This window comes from Orycteropus afer, unplaced genomic scaffold, assembly GCF_000298275.1.
Source record: "Orycteropus afer afer isolate SDZICR_OR568_19922 unplaced genomic scaffold, OryAfe1.0 scaffold00108, whole genome shotgun sequence".
In the NCBI taxonomy this organism is placed as follows: Eukaryota; Metazoa; Chordata; class Mammalia; order Tubulidentata; family Orycteropodidae; genus Orycteropus; species Orycteropus afer.
In genome coordinates, this window is record NW_006921695.1 from 793,612 (window position 1) to 812,306 (window position 18,695).

At 40.5% G+C, this 18,695-nt stretch overlaps 1 protein-coding gene across 1 annotated transcript in view; it reads left to right on the plus strand.

The window, feature by feature from the left end:
* Positions 1-8,301: 8,301 nt before the first annotated feature.
* JAM2 (junctional adhesion molecule 2) overlaps positions 8,302-18,695 on the plus strand; it is a 120,929-nt gene continuing 110,535 nt past the window's right edge. The window contains exon 1 of the mRNA XM_042781339.1: positions 8,302-8,440. Coding sequence (XP_042637273.1) covers positions 8,302-8,440 — 139 coding nt within the window. The remainder of the gene's footprint in view (positions 8,441-18,695) is intronic.

An 18,695-nucleotide genomic window follows, 5' to 3' on the forward strand; every position in this document is an offset into this window, starting at 1 on the left:
TAAAAACAGGGAAAACTGATTTGAAACTTTGGAGGAAGATCTGAGCTACAGAGATATAGACTGAGGAGTCAATGAAATATAGGAGATAACCGAAACAAGTGAATGGAGGAATAATGGGGTCTTTGAAGCCAGATGGTTTGCAATCATTAACAGTGTGAATATGAGCAGGTTCCTAAGTCTCTGAGCCTCTATGACAATTAATGTTATGTACCACCTTACCAAAAACCAAATTCACTGCCATTGAGTCAGTCATGACTCATCGTGACCCCTCCTTGGGTTTCCGAGGCAGTATCACTACGGAAGTAGATTGCCCAATCTTTCTTCCAAGGAGTGGCTGGTGGGTTTGAACCGCCAGCCTTCTGATTAGCAGTCAAGTGCCTTAGGCACTACCTACCCAGAGCTCCTCAAAGAAAATATTCATAACTAATTTAATGACTGCTGATGAACTTCACTTAATTGTCAGGCAGAACTAACTTAGTGAGGTTAAGGAATTTAAGATCAAAGAAAGTGAAAGAGAAAATGCTTCTGCTTGTAGTAATTAGAGCCAGGTGAGGGGCATGAGATTTTTTTTTCTTGGTAGTCAGTTTTGAGCACTGTGTTGTTACACTATAGCTGGAATGAGAGGTCCCTCTGAGGGAGTTAATGTAGGCTACATGCTAGAGATATGTGAGCTGCTCTGGAAAAGTTCTTTTGGGTGCAGTGGGGGTTAGGAGTGAGCACAGGCATAAAAGTGCTTGAGAGTACATCAGAATGGGATGTTAAAATCAGTTTATCCTAGAAAATGATCCAAAGAGATAACAGTGAGGGATAAGGGTGGTTAGACAATGAGTAATCTATTAGTTAAAGACCTTGAGTACCATCCATAGAAATTTAAAATTCATAAGAAACACTTGAGTGTTTATGTGGTTCTGGAAATGGATGTCTTTTTTCGTTTTCGTTCTTTTCTCTAAATTGCAGAGTGTGGGCACACTTTCCTGCACCTTCTCCACACCCATGAGGAAAAATAACCCATCCAACACAGAAACACCAAATCTGAGATGTTGTGAGAAGTCACTCAATTCAAACCCAGCCCTTTTCTTTGTTGCTTGTTTTAGGAAATGTGCCTCGGCACCTCCCCAGCATTACTTTGATTTTGGAAGTAGAGTGGAAAGAATAAAATATGGCAAGATGTCCTAAAACATCAAGTTTCCATTTATGTTTACCTGGTATTCTGGTTACCTAGTGCCTCTCTGACAAGAAAATACCACAAATGGGATTTCCCTTAACAAACGGGAGTTTATTATTACAATTTGGAGGATTTATGCCCAAGTTCAAAGTGCCAGGCTCCAGGGGCTGGATGAAAGCCCCTCAACCTTGGGACCAGCTCTGTCTCCTGCTCCTGGCCCACTTGAACTAGAGGCATTTCTTCACTCAGCCAGCTGTTGGCTGCTGAGGCTGAGAAGCCCCAAGGTTGACAAGTAAAAAGGCACAGTCCCGATGTTAGCAATCCATATGACACGCCATTAACTTAAGTCCACTGTAAGTCCCAAGGTTGGCAAAGCATAGCAGGCTGCTGAGCAACAACACGGCTACATGCAGGGTCCAAGCGTGCCAAAGGCTAGAGACCATTCCCAAGGCTTCTCCTTAAATACAGGAAGCAGACCACATTCCCAAAGGCAGCTACTCAGCTGCTTGTGGTAGATCTCACCATGAAGTTGATTGCCAGTCTCGTCATGGGGAATAACTGCCACCAACTGCCCAGCCACTCAACCAGGCCCAGCCAAGTTGACACACGAACAAAACCACCACACCTGGCAAAACTGTTTAAAATGTCTGAATGAAAGTGGTTATGACAGGTATGTAGGTGTGGGAAGACAGTATGATGATGTAGAATAGAAAAAAATTTAGAGGAAATGAAAAAGACTTCCATGGAATTTCCTCACCATTCCTCCCTATAAAGTGTCCTTTGCTGCTGGCCTCAGGATTCTTATAAGGCAAGCAGTAATGAAGCCTGCTTCCAGCCATTCATTAATGAAGTAGTTTTGGCTATTGCTATTCCTTTCACCTTCCTGCTGCTGATGCTACTGTTTTTAACCATTTCATTATTTGTTTTTATCTTGTGCATTAGCTATTTTTTTTTTCAAATATAGAACACAAGTCTGTAAAAAAATTTTTTACAAGTATTTGGAGATTGGCTTTCTCTATTGTCCCAGTGGTTAATGACCAAATCCAGATACCCTATGCATCTCCATCTTTGGCTATTAATTATCTCTAGTTCTTTTCATGCTTTGCCCTTTCTCTGGATCATCCTCCTCTTATTGTAGTCACTTCTGTAGATTTACCACAAGATAAATGTCCACTGTTTTGTCTGATTGAATCCATTCACTCTCATGACTTCTTCTGTCCTCCAGAGAGGTCCCTGAACATCAGTCCAAGAACTGATTGCTTAAGAATTGAGTAGAGTGCTGTAGGGAATAAAGCTTCCCAGGTGTCACTGAATGAAGCTCCAGAGTTAGAGCCTGGCACTCAGAATTTTAACAACATTTTAAGCTGGGAATCATATTTAAGAATACCTCTTAAGAGAATATATTTAAGAATCATATTTAAGATATGGAAAATGAATTTTCTTTGTAAACTTTCACCAAAATCACAAAGGAGGGGGTGGGGGAAGAATCTCTAGAGAATTCTGAGGAGCAGCCAGATTTGGAGATTACTGTTTTAGGAGGTGATGATATTTACATTTATTCCTTAATTGATCCTGAGGGTTTCCTGAGCTCAAGATCTATCTTTTTAACAGTTTGCCGGTCATCTCAGCTAAATGTTCCTCACCCAACCCTTCTCAAACCTTTCTCCCCTTTCTCATCCCTGTATCTAATTGGTGACATAAGGGTTTATAAAACATCATTTGAATCTACCTGCTTTTTCACTCATCCCACTGTGACCATTCAGGCATTTCTCATTCTTTCTTGAAATACTGCCAATAGTTTTTAGATTTATCTAATAGCCTTATTGTCTTATTTCACCCATCCTCCGTTTCTACAAGAATCATCAGTCTATGACAGCACTATCCTATAGAACTTTCTGCTATGATGAAAATGCTCTATCTCTGTGCTATAATGGGGTACTACAATTGGATAACTGAATTTAAAATTTTATTAAATGTAAAGTTATTAAATGTAAATTTAAATATCCACGTGGGGTTGGAGGTTACCATATTGAATAAGACAGCTCTATAATTTAGATCTTTCCAAGCCTACCTAGTGTTCTAAAAAAAAAAAAAAAAAAAAAAAATCCAAAAACTCATTCCTATAGGATAAGGACTACAGTCTGTAATATTTTTGTCATTGTTATGTGCCGTCGAGTCAAACCCGACTCATAGCGACCCCTCCTTGGGTTTCCGAGGCAGTATCACTACAGAAGTAGGATTGCCCAACTTTCCTTCCAAGGAGTGGCTGGTGGGTTTGAACCGCCAGCCGTCTGGTTAGCAGGCAAGTGCCTTAGCCACTATGCTACCAGAGCTCCCACAGTCTGTAATGTATTGATTCATAATCCAACCTCCTTTTCAGTTGCTACCACTTCATCTGCTCCAATTCCACATATACTCTTGGCTATAGTACCTTACTGTCCCTACAAGAGCCATGTATTTTCAGATTTCCCAGCTTCTGATTCTGCTCTTTGCCTCTACCTAGAATGTCCTTCCTTTGAAAACTCTGCCTCATTTTCCAAGGCCTAATAAAGAGTCCCTGGGTGAATAGTAAGGAGCCCTGGTGGCCTAAGATATTTGCTAATCAAAAGGTTGGCAGCTCAAACCTACCAGCCACTCCATGGAAGGAAGATGGGGCAATCTACTTCTGTAAAGGTTTACTGCCTTGGAAACCCAATGGAGGTCTCTATGAGTCGGAATCAAATGGATGGCAGTGGGTTTGGGTTGGGTGAATAATGAGCTCTGCTGATAACTGAAAAGTTGGAGGTTCCAGTTTACCCAGATGTGCTGCAGTAGAAAAGGCCTGTGATTTAGCTCTGAAATATCAGCCATTGAACACCTTATGGTGCGCAGTTGTACTCTGACACACATAGTTATCTATGAGTCAGAACTGACTCCAGGGGAAACTATTTATCAATAAAGAAATCAGCTGAGGCTACTCTCCTCTTCCCCAACAGAAGGATCATCCTGTACCCTTGACTTAGGGAAGGCATTTAGTATCTTTCACCTAGTTTTCTCATGTGTAAAATGGGAATGATAATGTTACCTCCCTTACTGAGGATTAGCTACTGCATTATTTGGCCTATACTATAGAGAAAGCATCAGTAACAGCTGTTACTGTCTTGGGTCCTTCATTAACATGTATCATTGCTTCATCAGAATTATTTCCAGAGTGGACTCTCTCTCTTTCCTAAAGACTTTGAGTTCATCAGCAATAAAGGCTCAGTCTTGTTCATCATTGTCCTCCAACATCAGGTACATTGTGGCCATTTGACAAATGGCTTGGCTGAAGGACAAATAACTGAGTGAATCAATTACTCACATAGGATGTCACAGAATTTTTTTTTTTTTTTCAAGTGTGCCTTTTTTGCATTTTTAGGAAGGAATAAAAGAGACACATAGTTGAAACAACACTAAGAGAAGAGAACACCAATAACTTTTCTTTGGAAGTTTAAAAGCTTTCCTGTTACCACCCAAAAAAACTAGCATAAGCTTATGCTTACAAATATGCCCCTTATTCTCCTATGACATGAGTGAATGCTCTAACATTTGTGCCATTGTGACTTTCCTTTTTGGGCCTCTGGGTTCTGTCCCTCCTCCCCCACACTCTCCCACAGTCATTAAGCTTCCATCATTGTCACCAAGGCAACAGCAGGGATGCCTCAGTCCTCACAGCTCTGCATATCTGAGATCTGGTGGCCTTTGTCCACTCAACTAGCTGAATTTTTTGTGTGTACACCACTCAATCAACTGTCTTCTATACAGAACTTTATCCATGATTCTATCTTTAAATATCTATAGATATAGATACAGATTATATATATATAATGTATATTATATACATACTATATATAGTGTGTATATTATATATATAATATTTTCTCCCAGGAATGGCCTTTTTCAAGACCCGTCCTAGTAGAAGCTCTTAAATGTACCAGACATTTTTTGATCTCTAGGACCTAATTTAAAAATTGCTTGTTTGGCCTTAGTAGTGTGTGCAGTATAAGTGCGGGTCCATTTTAAACCATGAAACAGAGCATTCATAATGGATTTCCCTTTTAAAAGCACAGTATACCAAAAATAAACCTGACAAAGGGCAGCTGTAGAGTTTTAACATGTGGTAAACTCCACAGGCGGCAGTTATGTAACTGAAAAGAAACATGATAAATATTTCACACCGTTAGATGAACTCTGACACGTGGAAAAGTAAAGAACACAAAACACACCTTAACACTCCAAAGAGCAAAGAGCTTAAACTAAGAAAGGACCAAGGGTCAAATATGAAAGGACCAGCAGCTCAAATATGAAACTGCTGTCCTGCATGAATCTTGATATATTTTTTTTCCCCCTTCGGGTCGGAGGCAAAGCCCATAAACCCCCATCTCCTGGGGCGCCTCACCCGCAGCTTCGCTCATTGCTCTGATATTTCTCAAAATTCTCCACCCCGAGGTTGAGAACCAAAGTTTTGTGCCAAGGAGAGGAAGCGAGGAATTGGAGCGGGGCAGGCGCAGTACCTCGGCTCACCGCCCCCTCCGGCCCGCGCCCCCGCCCCCGCCCCCGGCTCCTCGCTCTGGGGACAGCTGGCAACCCCGGCCTGCCAGACACAAAGCCGATCAATCCCGCGGCGCGGGCGACCCGCAAGGCTTTCCCTTCCACCCCTCTCCTCCCCCTGAGCCCTCCCTGGGATCCCGTGGACACCTTGTCTGGCTTCCTCTCAACACCCCCCCCCCCAAAAAAAAAAGAAGAGCTCGGGACCCCTTATCCCGGGGCTCAAGGAAGACCTGCCTCCTGACAACGATTTACAAAGTCTCCCAGAGAACGGGAACCTGAGATCCATCAGGTCCCGCCCCTCCACCTCTTCCATTCCCTCACCAGAAGTGCTGGGGCTCCAGAACCGCCGCCAGCGCTCCTGCCGCCTGGACCCTTGGCCTTGGAGGAGTAGCCAGCTTGGCCCCCGGGAAGATGGCGAGGAGGAGCCACCACCGCCTCCTTCTGCTGCTGCTGCGCTACCTGGTGGTCGCCCTGGGCTGTAAGTTGCTCCTGTACCTCCACTCTCCCACCCACTCCTGATTGGACCACCTGCCCCCGGACCCCCAGCCCCTCCAAGCCACGCTCGCCGCGGCGGTCCGGGCGGGGGCTTTGGAAAGAGGGTGGGCTGCGGAGCATCTGACTTTTCGCTCCGCAAGCCGGGCATCCAGGGTGCGGGCAGGGCGCTGTGCGGGGAGCCGGGAGGCGAGCGTCGCGAGTCGCCTTGGTTTATCTTGGATAGCCTCTGCTTATGGCAATTCTAGTTAGAGAAAATTAAGGGTCCAGACCAGCAGGTTCTCAACGTCTTGCAAAGTTGGACAAGTTTTCAAAGATTCAGGGACGTGATCTGAATGTAAAACTCATCACTTAAGGGATGATAAAATCCCAAGATGGCATCACTCGGAGGCTCCTGCCACACTTTGAGGATTGGAGGAGGGGAGTGTCAGAGTTTTCCTGGCTTCTGAAAGTCCCCAAAGTGAGGCTAATAGGCAGTACACTTGTGAGGGGAAAAGCTGTGGAGAGTTCGTAGCTGCTGAGCCAGAATTACTTTTATCATTTCCATCTGCACTTGTACATTCAGTTAGAGAAGTCTGGTCTGGAGACTTAGCCAGCTGCTGTGTCTTCAGGGGACGTCCAGCAGGGTGATTGTTAGAAAGATGCAGAAGCTGAGTGATCAAGTAGCGGGAGGTATGTCCCAAAACCAATTTCACGGGATGGTTTTAAACAGGATTTTCACAGATTCTGGTCTCATGAGATTTAAAATCCTGGGATGTTTCCTCCTGCTTGCTTTGCATTTACTTTTTAGGAAAACTGGAGGAAACTACAATGGACCTTAAGCAATGAAGTCTTCCTTTTTCTTTTTCCTTTCTCTCACTTTCTCTCAGAATGGGATATTATTGTTGGTGGTCAAGTTCTGACATTGTAATTCTTGAAGTAACATACCGATCGAGTGTCTAATGGATAATGCAATGACTATTTCTCATGCTCTCCTTTCTGATTATTGCTCAGCTCAACATGATGTGAACTGTGCCCCTTACTAGGGGAGGAAGGTGCAAGTTGTCACAGTGGAGGGGCATGTACTGACCTATATTGTAGAAAAATCAAACCAGGAAAGCAAGAGCTCACAATAAAACTATTTTGCATTTTGGAACTATCAATTGGTATCATGCTAAACACAAAGTGAGGTGGGCAGGGCTAGCCCTGTTGAAAGTAACAAAGAGACAGGCTGACAGAATTGCAACAAAACTACTGAAAAAGTTATGTGTTACATTGGAAATCCTAAATTTCAAATAAAAAAGCCTCAGACTTTAGAATTGCCACTAAATTTAAAACAGACATCAGAGTTTCATTCTGCTGTTCTTATCCCTAAATTGAAATAAAAAAGCAATACACTCTGAGTTTGAAATTGTAGCCAAGAAAAAGCAGAGGCAAACAAAGGCTTAAATTAATGGACAGAAAAACCTCTTCTTCAAACTTTGGGTACATATAACTCTCTTCTAACTCTGCTTCCTATCGTGGTTTAATTTAATTGTAGGAATCTTTTTCATATTGCTAGAGGTCAGTTATTGCAAGAGTGTTTTTCTTTCTTACTTTTTAAAATTTTTTTTTTTTTTTTAACTTTAGAACAGTTTTAGATTAACAGAGAAAATTGCCTGGATAGCACAATGAGTTGCCATATATACACTACACTCAGTTTCCTTTAATATTAATATAGTAATATAGTACATTTGCCACAACTAGTGAGCCAGTATTGATACATTGCTATTAACTGAAATCCATACTTTACCAAGATTTTCTTCGTTTTTCACCTAATGTTCTTTTTCTGGTTTGGGATACCATCTAAGACACCACACACATTTAGCAGTCATATTTCCTTAGGTGCCTCTGGACAGTGATAATTTCTCAGACTTCCTTATTTTTTATGACCTTGACAGTTTTGATGGTACTGGCCAAGTATTTTGTATAATATGCTTCATGTGGATTTTTCTGATGTTTTTGTCATGATTAAACTAAGGTTATGGTTTCTTTGGAGAAAGACGACAGAGATAAAGTACCATTTTCATCCTATATCAAGGATACAGACCATCGGCATGACCGTCTTTGTTGATACTAACCTTGATCACCTGGCTGAAGTAGTGTTTTCAGGTTTTTCTACTGTAAAGCAACTAATTTTAACCCCTTTCTATACTGTGGAAATAGTGGTTGAAGTACTCAGTTGCTTACCAAAAGGTTGGCAGTTCAAACCCACCAGCTGCTCCATGCAAGAATGATGAAGCAGTCTGCTTTGTAAAGATTTGCAAGCTTGGAAAACCATGGGATAGTTTTACTCTCTGATATAGAGTCACTATGAGTAGGAACTGGCTCAATGGCAGTGAGTTCTATAATATAAAGTGGGTACTCTTTGGAAGGAATTCACTATGTACAGTTCACACTGAAGAAGATGAGTTATGCTCCACATTCTTGAGGGTGGAGTATCTACATAAATTATTTGAAATTTTTCTGCAGGGGAGATTTGTTTCTTCTTTCCCAATTTACTTATTTATTTACATCATATGGATGCATGAATATTTATTTTATACTTTAGGTTATAATCCAATACTATTTTATTTATTTGTTGCTCAAATTGTTCCAGCTTTGGCCATTAAGAGTTTTTCCAGTTACCTTCTGTGTCCTTTGACAAGATTGAATTATTGTTTGTGTGTGTGTGTGTGTATTTGTATCTTTTTATTTATTTTGTTTTGATTATAGCACTTCCTTACTTTTTGGTACTACAAGATGCTTCGGGATCATATTGTATATTCCCTGCCACAGTCCTAGAATCAGCCATTTCTTCCTGTAGCCCTGGTTCCTTTTATTGGAGAATGATGTTAGAAACCAAAAACTGGTTGCTGGGTGTGTTCATTGCTGTTGGGGTATCATTATTTATAAGTCCACAGGAGTGTTTTTCAGGGCCGATTTTCACTCCACAACCCTACTTTTGATTTCGTCACTTAGGTTTCATAGTCAGATCCAAAAACAATGTATTGAAGGCTTATGTATGTGTCAGACACTATTTTAAGAATTTTTTCACAAATAGCTGTTGTATGGAAAGTGAATTTGCTCTTTCACCCAAATCACAATTAAAAAGAAAGAAAAAAGAAAAAGAATTTTCACAAATAATTCTGTCTTTTTAAGTTGTCCACAAACCTGTGAAGGAGAAAGTATCTTTCTTTCATTTACAGATAGTGACTCCAAGGCTCAGGAAAGTTACACTATTTATCTAGGTTTACTTGTTTAGGTTGGAAACAAGTGGAACTTGGGTTTAAAGATCTGAGACTTGTTCCATAGAGTTGACCTTCACTCCACTTCCTTATTTACCCAAATCCTTAATTCTTTTTTCTGTCTGCATTCAAGAAAAGACTTAGTGTATTTCTTAGGCTCTAATTAATTACATATTCATCTGTTTAGTATTCCTCCCAAATAGAATTATACCATCATCATGCTTATACCATTCTTTCCTTTTACTTCTTTTTTATTTTTATTTTTTTTGTCAACATTCTTTATTAGTAACCTGGAGTGTTGCTTTTTTTTTTTTTTTTTTTTGGTAATTTAAAGTATGATTTCAATGTATTTATTGATATATGGACACTTATTTGTATATTTAGCTGATTCTTTCCCATTAAAATGGAAGCTCAATAAGGGGAGAAATTTCTTGATGTTTGTTCACTACTGTATGTTTTATACCTACTCTGTACCAGGTAAATTTAATACCTGGTACAGAGTAGGTATAAAAGACTTCCTGTTGATGAGATGAGATGGGGATAAGTTAGATCAGGTAGAAGAAAAGTAGGAATAGAATTAATGATCACAGTAAATCTCATGAAGCCCTAACTTGGTTTAAGTAGGTGGTGTATCAGATTTCCCTGAAGGGACATTTAAGGCAATAACTGAAGAAACAATAGGATTGAGTATTCAGTACTTTGGGAAAAAAGACATCACACTTTTTGGGATCTCTCAGAGCCAAAGGAGCTGGATATGAATGAGAGTAGTGCTCTGCTCCTGACACTATGCTGCTGACAGCAGCTTTTGCTTGGACCTGGACTGGAACTGGAACCGGGAAGTTTGGACTGAGTCTGAAATCTTGTCAACTGATGAAGTATGTGGTGTAGGAGAGAGACCTGATCTATGAAATCACAAGGTTCTGTCTCTGTAGTGGATGGAACTGCCCCTGAACAGTGCTCCAGGGGACCAATGCCAGAAAAAGTCTGCCCTCTATAAAAATTGTTAAGAATCAAAAGCATTTTGGGGGAAAAAAAAAAGAGGGGGGGACCAGGTTTGCTGGTCTGATAGAGCCTGGTGGAACCACTGAGACTATGGCCCCTAGCTGCCTTTCAGGTCTAGAATTGAACCACACCTGTGGCTTCCAGCCAAGCAAAAGACAGGCATATGAGTTGAACATTTACCTGAGGTAGATACACTCCTTGGAGAGAACAATCATGGGAGAAAAAAGGGCTGTTTATGCACAGGGAGACAGCTCTCGGGGCAGGGGTGCATGGAGGGATGGACACAGGGAAGAGGTAACTATCAAGAGGAAGTGGGAGGGAAGCTGTTACATTGTGTGGTGAATTGTGGTCAATGTCATGAGACAAAGTGTATGTGAACTACTGTATGTAAAGTGAATTTGCTCTGTAAATTTTCACCCAAATCACAATAAAACAAATAAATAAATATATTTTTTTTTTTACAAAAATTGTTAAGACTAAAGCATCATAATCAATTTGCTGAAGGAACTGGTTCTATCCTGGCATGGTCTTAATTATCTGATCAGTGTAAAAGTCAAGATGGGCTTGTTGGTAGACCTGATAACCATTTGGAGATTGTGATAGAAATGATCTAAAAAAAAGGAAGAAGTCAAAAAGAAGAAACTTCAACATCAAAACAGTGAGTTCTCTTTCCCTGTGGCTGAGAACTTACATATCCTGCCACATGAGCAGTTTAATGAGAGGAGCCATGGAAATTTACAGACATTTGCTTTACTCATGGTTTCTATTGCATTGGGTTCCTCGTATTGGCCTTTTTGGTGGAGAATGTGTGTTGGGGTACAAAGGCAAGAATTGCTATCTTTGTTGATTTATTGTTGTTGTTATTATGTGCCCTCGAGTCAGATCCGACTCATAGCAACCCCTCCTTGGGTTTCCAAGGCAGTATCACTACGGAAGTAGATTGCTCCATCTTCCTTCCGAGGAGTGGCTCATGGGTTTGAACCACCAGCCTTCTGGTTAGCAGTCAAGTGCCTTAGGCACTATGCTACCAAAGCTCCTTTGTTGATGTAAGACCACCAGAAATCTATAATGGCTGTTACTTAGCCTTTTTTCATGCTATAGTAATATAGTGGAAGCACTGTGAGTCTGTGTATTGCCAGATTAATGATTTAAGGAGATGTGGGTGAGTATAAAAAACAAACACACACTGCCATCAAGTTGAGTCCGACTCATAGCAAGCCCCATTGGGTTTCTGAGGCTATAAATCTTTATGGAAGTAGATCGCCCCATCTTCCTTCTGTGGAGCAGCTGGTGGGTTTGAACCACTAACCTTCTGGTTAGCAGCCAAATACCTTATCCACTATGCCACCAGAGAGGAGTCTGAACTTACATCAGGTACTTCATTTAGCAGAAGCAAGAAAAGGAAATTTAAGACAGGGTACTGTTTTGTTGGAAGGTGTCACTATTAACAAGACTAAAAGTGAGATAAACAACCCAACTCTATTAGTTTCCTATTGCTGCTTTTAACAAATTACCACTTATTTAAAACACACAAATTTATTATCTTATGTTTTGGAGATCAGAAGTCCAATATGGGTCCTACTGAGTAGTGCCTAAGGCTGGCACCAGCTGCTCTTCAGAAGGAAGACTGGGCAATCTACTTCAATAGTGGTACAGCCTCAGAAACCCAAGGAGCGGTCGCTATGAGTCTGATCCAACTCGACAGCAGTGAGTTTGGTTTTGGTTTTGAGTGTTAGCAGAACTGCATTTCTTTGCAAATTCTAGAGGAGGATTTGTTTCCATGCTTCTTTCATCTTCCAGAGACTGCCCACATTCCTTGGTGGACCTTATTCTTCTAGCTTCATAGTCAGCAATGTGGAGCTGCCATCTCTCAGGTTCTCTCTTTTCTGCCTTTCTCTTCTACTTACAAGGATCCTTGTAATTACACTGGGCCTACCCAGATAATCCAGGATAATCTCCATCTCAAAGTCAGATGATTGGCAAGCTTAATTCCAACCTGCAACCTTGATTCCTATTTGCCATGTAACAGCATATTCATAGATTCCTGGGATTAGGGCGTGGACATCTTTGAGGGTTCATTATTCTGTCTTCTACTTCAACCAAATTTAGGACATGCATAAAAAAAAAAAAAAACCAAACCAAACTCAATGCCGTCAAGTTGATTTCGACTCATAGTGACCCCTCCTTGGGTTTCCAAGGCGGTATCACTATGGAAGTAGATTGCCCAACCTTCTTTCCCTGGAGTGGCTGGTGGGTTTGAACTGCCAGCCTTCTGGTTAGCAGTCAAATACCTTAGGCACTATGCCACCAGAGCTCGCAGGACAAGCACAGCAGAAGTATAACCAGTGTTTGTGGCTAAGAATTATCTGTAATGATAATCTTAATAGTAGTATGTACATCATAGAAGTTTTTTTTTTTTTTTTTTTCCTAAGTTGCATTCCAGTCATGCACATGTGTGTCCAAAAAATCAATAGCTGATTTTTCAGAGGTAGATAATCAGGTCTTTATTCCAAGGTACCTGGCTGGCCTTGAACCTCCAACCTTTCTGTTAGTTGAACACATCAATCTTTATACTACCCAGGGACTTCATAGAGGTTTAGAAAGCATTAAGTGTGTTAATATATATAGCATACCTAGAAAACTGCTTGGTACTGTTAATATTAAAAATTTTGGGGCAATAGAATTTAACATTCATACTATCACAATGGGTTTTTTACACTAATGAAAGTCATATTCAAAGACAAATAATAGGGTCATTTCTGTACTATTTGTTATACCAAAACAAAAACCCAAAACTCACTGCCATTGAGTCGATTGGATTCTGACTCACAGCGAACCACTTTTGGTTTCTGAGGTGGTGGTAAATCTTTATGAAAGTAGATTGCCCCAGCTTCTTTCCGTGAGCGGCTTTGACCTGCCACCCTTCTGGTTAGCGGTCAGATGCTTTAGGCACCACACCACAGCTAGTTTAAACAACTTGATATATGTTTAATATTTTTAAAAATTACTTTAAAATGTGTTTTATAAATTTTTATTATTACATATGTGAAAAGACTATGCTAGCCAGGTGAAAGGGGTAGAGGAGACTGTTTCAGAACAACATACACAGAGGTCCTCAGCCAGAGCAAGTAGGGAGAGTGTGAGGGATTGAAAAAAACCCCAACCTGTCCAAAGCCTAGAGGATGGGAAGACACCCTGGGAGGGCCTGGAGGGGGAAGCAGAGGCCAGATGGTGGAGGGTCTTGTGGGGCACATTTATGTTTTTGAATTTATCCTGAAGGCAAGGAGAAGCCTTTGAAGGCTTTTAAACAGAATATCTCAGTCAGATTTGCATTTCAAAGAGAACACAATGGACTCAGTATGAAGGTTGGATGGGATGGGAATGGAACAGAAGCTAAAGTGGGAATACCAGTTAGGATGGTATTGGAGTGGTCTAAGCAATTAACTTCAGTAACTTTTCTTTTTTTTAATGGTTTATTGAAACACAACACACAGTCAAAGAATTGTACACATATTCACTCAACCACAGATATTGATTTATATTTGAAATATAGTTACTGAAATGTAATCTGGGATTTATGAAAAGTTTTAAAGATTTAAAAGTTTAGTGTGCAAGGATTTTTCTATTTTAAAATCATGTATGCTGCAAGTGTTTCCAACTTTCTGTTCGGTTCCCAATATGTAAACATGAAACATTAGCTCTTTTGGTCACTATTTATCTTCTTTCAATATTACTTTCTTCCCCACCCTTGGGTTTGTCTTCCTTGAGTATTGTGTGAAGTATTTCCAGAATTTCCCTTAGGAGGACCATTTTATTTCATGGGGAGAGGAGCGGCCTTTGTAACACTAAGTGTGTGAGCAAAAATGTGTGTGTATGTATGCCTCTGTGTGTGTGTGTGTGTCTGTGTGAGTGAGAGAGACAGAGAAAAGAAAGAAAATATGTATGTGTTTAAATGAATCTCTGCTCACATAGCCACAACAGTTTATTTTCTGTATCTTCAGCTTTGTGAGTGGAGTAGGAAACATTCTCCGCTTGTTAAATTGTTACTCACTGTATTTTGTGAGCAAAGAAGCAAAGAGCCACAGTGGACCTTGTCCTGTGAAAGTATTTCAAGAACTACACATTTAGCTGTCTACTGTTGGCTCAAAAAGATCTGAGCAAAAAATTCCTGTGAGTTTTTCAGTCCAGAATTATGGGTCTTTATCAGAGAATCTTGTTTTTCTTCTCTTCTTATGCCACAGGCATAAATATTTTATCTTGTTGGATTTTCTTCTTGTTTTAATTTTCAAAATTTTTCCCCAGGAAAATTTGGGGGCTTTTATCCCTATTTTTATAAAGAGTGAAAAAGCTTTCTCAGTTTGCTTGCTCTCATTTTGTCAAAACGATCACCTGCTGTTTTCAGTCTAAGCTTTCCTCACACTGTGAAAACTGGTCACATACTCTACTATGGACACAATCAAAAGTACAAACAAATAATTCCTAAATGCATTTACTTATAGTTTAACTAAAGTAATACATGTATATGGTAAATTCAAATAGCACACAAAATTATGAAATAAATAATATATCTCCTTTCCAGCCCTCCTAACCTCTATTGCATTTTTCACAGATAACCCACTCTTAAGTTTCTTACATATAGTTCCAGAAAAATTGAATGACTATACCAGTATATAAGGAGCTCTGCATATAAGTGGAAAAAAGAGAAGCCAGAGGGGATGACAGAGCAGAGCAGCAGCCAGTGATCCAGGGAAGGGGAGCAACCCAGGCCCCACCTGCACCAGCCAGGAAAGTGGAGGAAAGAGCAGCCAGAGGGGACAACAGAGCAGAGCAACAGCCAGGGATCCAGGGGAGGGGAGGGACCCAGGCCCCACCCCTACTAGCCAGGAAAGCAGGGGAAAGAGAAGCCGGGAGGAAGAGCGCAGAATAGTGCCAGGGATCCAGGTAAGGAGAGAGTGGAGAGGTTTCGAACAGCTAAGCAGGACAAAATTGTCTGTCAGTTTTTCATACTACTGTGGCTTGCATGTTGCTGTGAAGAATGAGACTATGCCACTGGTGTTTCAAGTGCCACTAGGGTTGCATATGGTGCACAGGTTTCAGTGCAGCTTACAGACTGAGACAAACTAGGAAGAAGGAAGAGGCCATCCACTTTGCAAAGAATTGCCCAGGGAAAACCTTATGAATAGCAGAGAAACACCTGATATATTACTGTACAACTTTATGAATAGCCTGGAACCATTATCCGATAGAGTGCAGGAGGATGAGCCCCTTAGGTCAGAGCTGCATCATCAAAGTAGGACCAACCTTACTCATATGGATAAAGTAAAGCTTTCGAGACCTCCATTTGCTGACATGGCATGACTCCAATTGAGGAGAAAGAGCTGCAAACACCCATTAATAAGAGGAACATGGAATGTATGAAGTATGAATCTAGGAAAATTGGAAGTTGTCAAAAATGAAATAGAATGCATAAAGATTGATATGCTAGGTATTAATGAGCTGAAATGGACATGTTTTGGCCATTTTGAATCAGATAACCATATGATCTACTATGCAGGGAATGACAATTTGAAGAGGAATGATGTGGCATTCATCATCAAAAAGGATGTTTCAAGATCTGCCCTGAAGTAAAATGCTGTCAGTGATAGAGTAATAACTATATGCCTACAAGGAAGATCAGTTAATATGACTCTTACTCAAATTTATGCACCAACACGAAAGCCAAAGATGAGGAAATTGAACATTTTTACCAACTTCTGCAGTCTGAAATTGACCAAACATGCAATCAAGATGTGTTAATTATCACAGGTGACTGGAATGCAAAAGTTGGAAACAAAGAAGAATCACCAGTAGTTGGAAAATTTGGCCTTGGTGGCAGAAATAATGCTGGAGATTGCTTGAAAGAATTTTGCAAGACCAATGACTTATTCATTGCAAATACCTTTTTTCAACAACACAAACAGCTGCTATACATGTGGACTTTGCCAGATGTAGTACACAGGAATCAGATAGACTACATCTGTGGCAAGAGACAATGGAAAAGCTCAATATCTTCAGCCAAAAAAAGGCCAGGAGCTGATTGTGGAACAGACAATCAACTGTTCATTTGCAAGTTCAACTTGAAGTCAATTAGAACAAGTCCATGAGAGCCAAAATATGACCTGGAATATATCCCTCCTGAATTTAGAGACCCATCTAAAGAATAAATTTGATGCATTGAACACCAATTACCAAAAACCAGAATAATTGTGGGATGACATCAAGAACCATCATCCATGAAGAGAGCAAGAGGTCATTAAAAAGGTGAGAAAAGAAGAAAAGACTAAAATGGCTGTCAGAGAAGACTCTGAAACTTGCCCTTGAATGGAGAGTAGCTAAAGCAAATGAAAGAAATGGCAAGATAAAAGAGCTGACCAGAAGATTTCAAAGAGCAGACAAAGTGAATTACTATAATGAAATGTGAAAACACCTGGAGTTAGAAAACTAAAAGGAAAGAACATGCTTGGCATTTCTCAATCTGAAAGGACTGAGGAAAAAATGTAAGCCTCAAGTTGCAATATTGAAAGATTCTTTGGCCAAAATATTGAATGATGCAGGAAGCATCAAAAGAAGATGAAAGAATACACAGAGTCACTGGACCCACAAGAACTGGTCAATCTTCATCCATTTCAGGAGGTGGCATATGATCAAGAACCAATGGTATTGAATGAAGAAGTTGAAGCTGCCCTGAAGGAATTGTCTAAATACAAGGCTCCAGGAATTGACAGAATACCCATTGAGATTTTTCAACAAACGGATGCCCTACTGGAGGCACTCACTCACTTATGCCAAGAAATTTGGAAGATAGCTACCTGGCAAACTGACTGGAAGAAATCCATATTTGTATCCATTCCAAAAAAGGTGATCCCAGAGAACGTGGAAATTATCAAACAATATCATTAATATTGCCACAAGTAAAATCTTACTGAAGATAATTCAAAAACAGTTGCAGCAGTATGTTGATGAAGAACTTCCAGAAGTGCAGGCTGGATTTAGAAAAGGACGTGGAACAAGGGATATCATTGCTGATGTCAGATAGATCTTGGCTCAAAGCAAAGAATACCAGAAAGATTTTTGTGTTTTACTGACTATGCAAAAGCATTTGATTGTGTGGACAATAAATTGTGGATAACATTAAGAAGAATGGGAATTCCAGATCACTTCATTGTCCTCATGAGGAACCTGTACATAGACCAGGAGGCTGTCGTTCGAACAAGACAAGGGAACACTGCATGGTTTAAATGAAGTAAGGAGTGTGTCAGGGTTGTATCCTTTCATCATACTTATTCAATCTATATACTGAGCAAATAATCCGAGAAGCTGGATTGTATGAAGAGAAGAACATGGGATCAGGATTGGAGGGAGGCTCATTAACAACCTGCAATATGCTGACAACACAACTTTGCTTGCTGGAAGTGAGGATGACATGAAGCACTTACTGATGACAATTGAAGAATAGTCTGCAGTATGGATTACATCTCAATATAAAGAAAACAAAAATTCTCACAACTAGACCAATAAGCAGCATCATGATAAATTGAGAAAAGATTGAACTTGTCAAAGACTTCACATCGCTTGCTTCTACAATTGACGCCAATGGAAGCAGCAGTCAGGACATCAGACAATGTGTAGCACTGGGCAAGTCAGCTCCAAAGGACCTCTTTCAAGAGCTGAGGAGCAAATGATGAGGCAGTCTGCTTCCATAAAGATTTATAGCCTTAAGATGGAAGAATAGGCAGACAAGCGACACAGACCCCCTTCAACAAAGAAAAGAAAAACCAATTGACAGAGATACAGAACTTAAGCATGAAACCCTGAACTTTGAAAGGAACTATACAGAACCGGATTAGGCACCAATTAGTGGAAAAATCTGAACGAAAACAGTGAGTATAGAGAGGTCAGAGCTGCAGTCTGTTAGCTACTCTGACAAGACCAACAGCCTGAATATTTCCAAGTGGTATTGGGACCCAAGAATTGACCTAAAGATCAGTTCCAGTCACCAAGGGCTGCAGAGACAACTGCTCTGGTGGCATATGACTAGGAAGGGAAATAACAAGGAGGGAGACAGGTTTGAGCTGTGGACTTTCTGCTGTCTGGAGGGTGCAGCCATTTTGATAGTTTACACATAGCAGCCATTTTGGATATTTAAAGTGACTGAGGGTGCAGCCATTTTGAATGTTTACAAG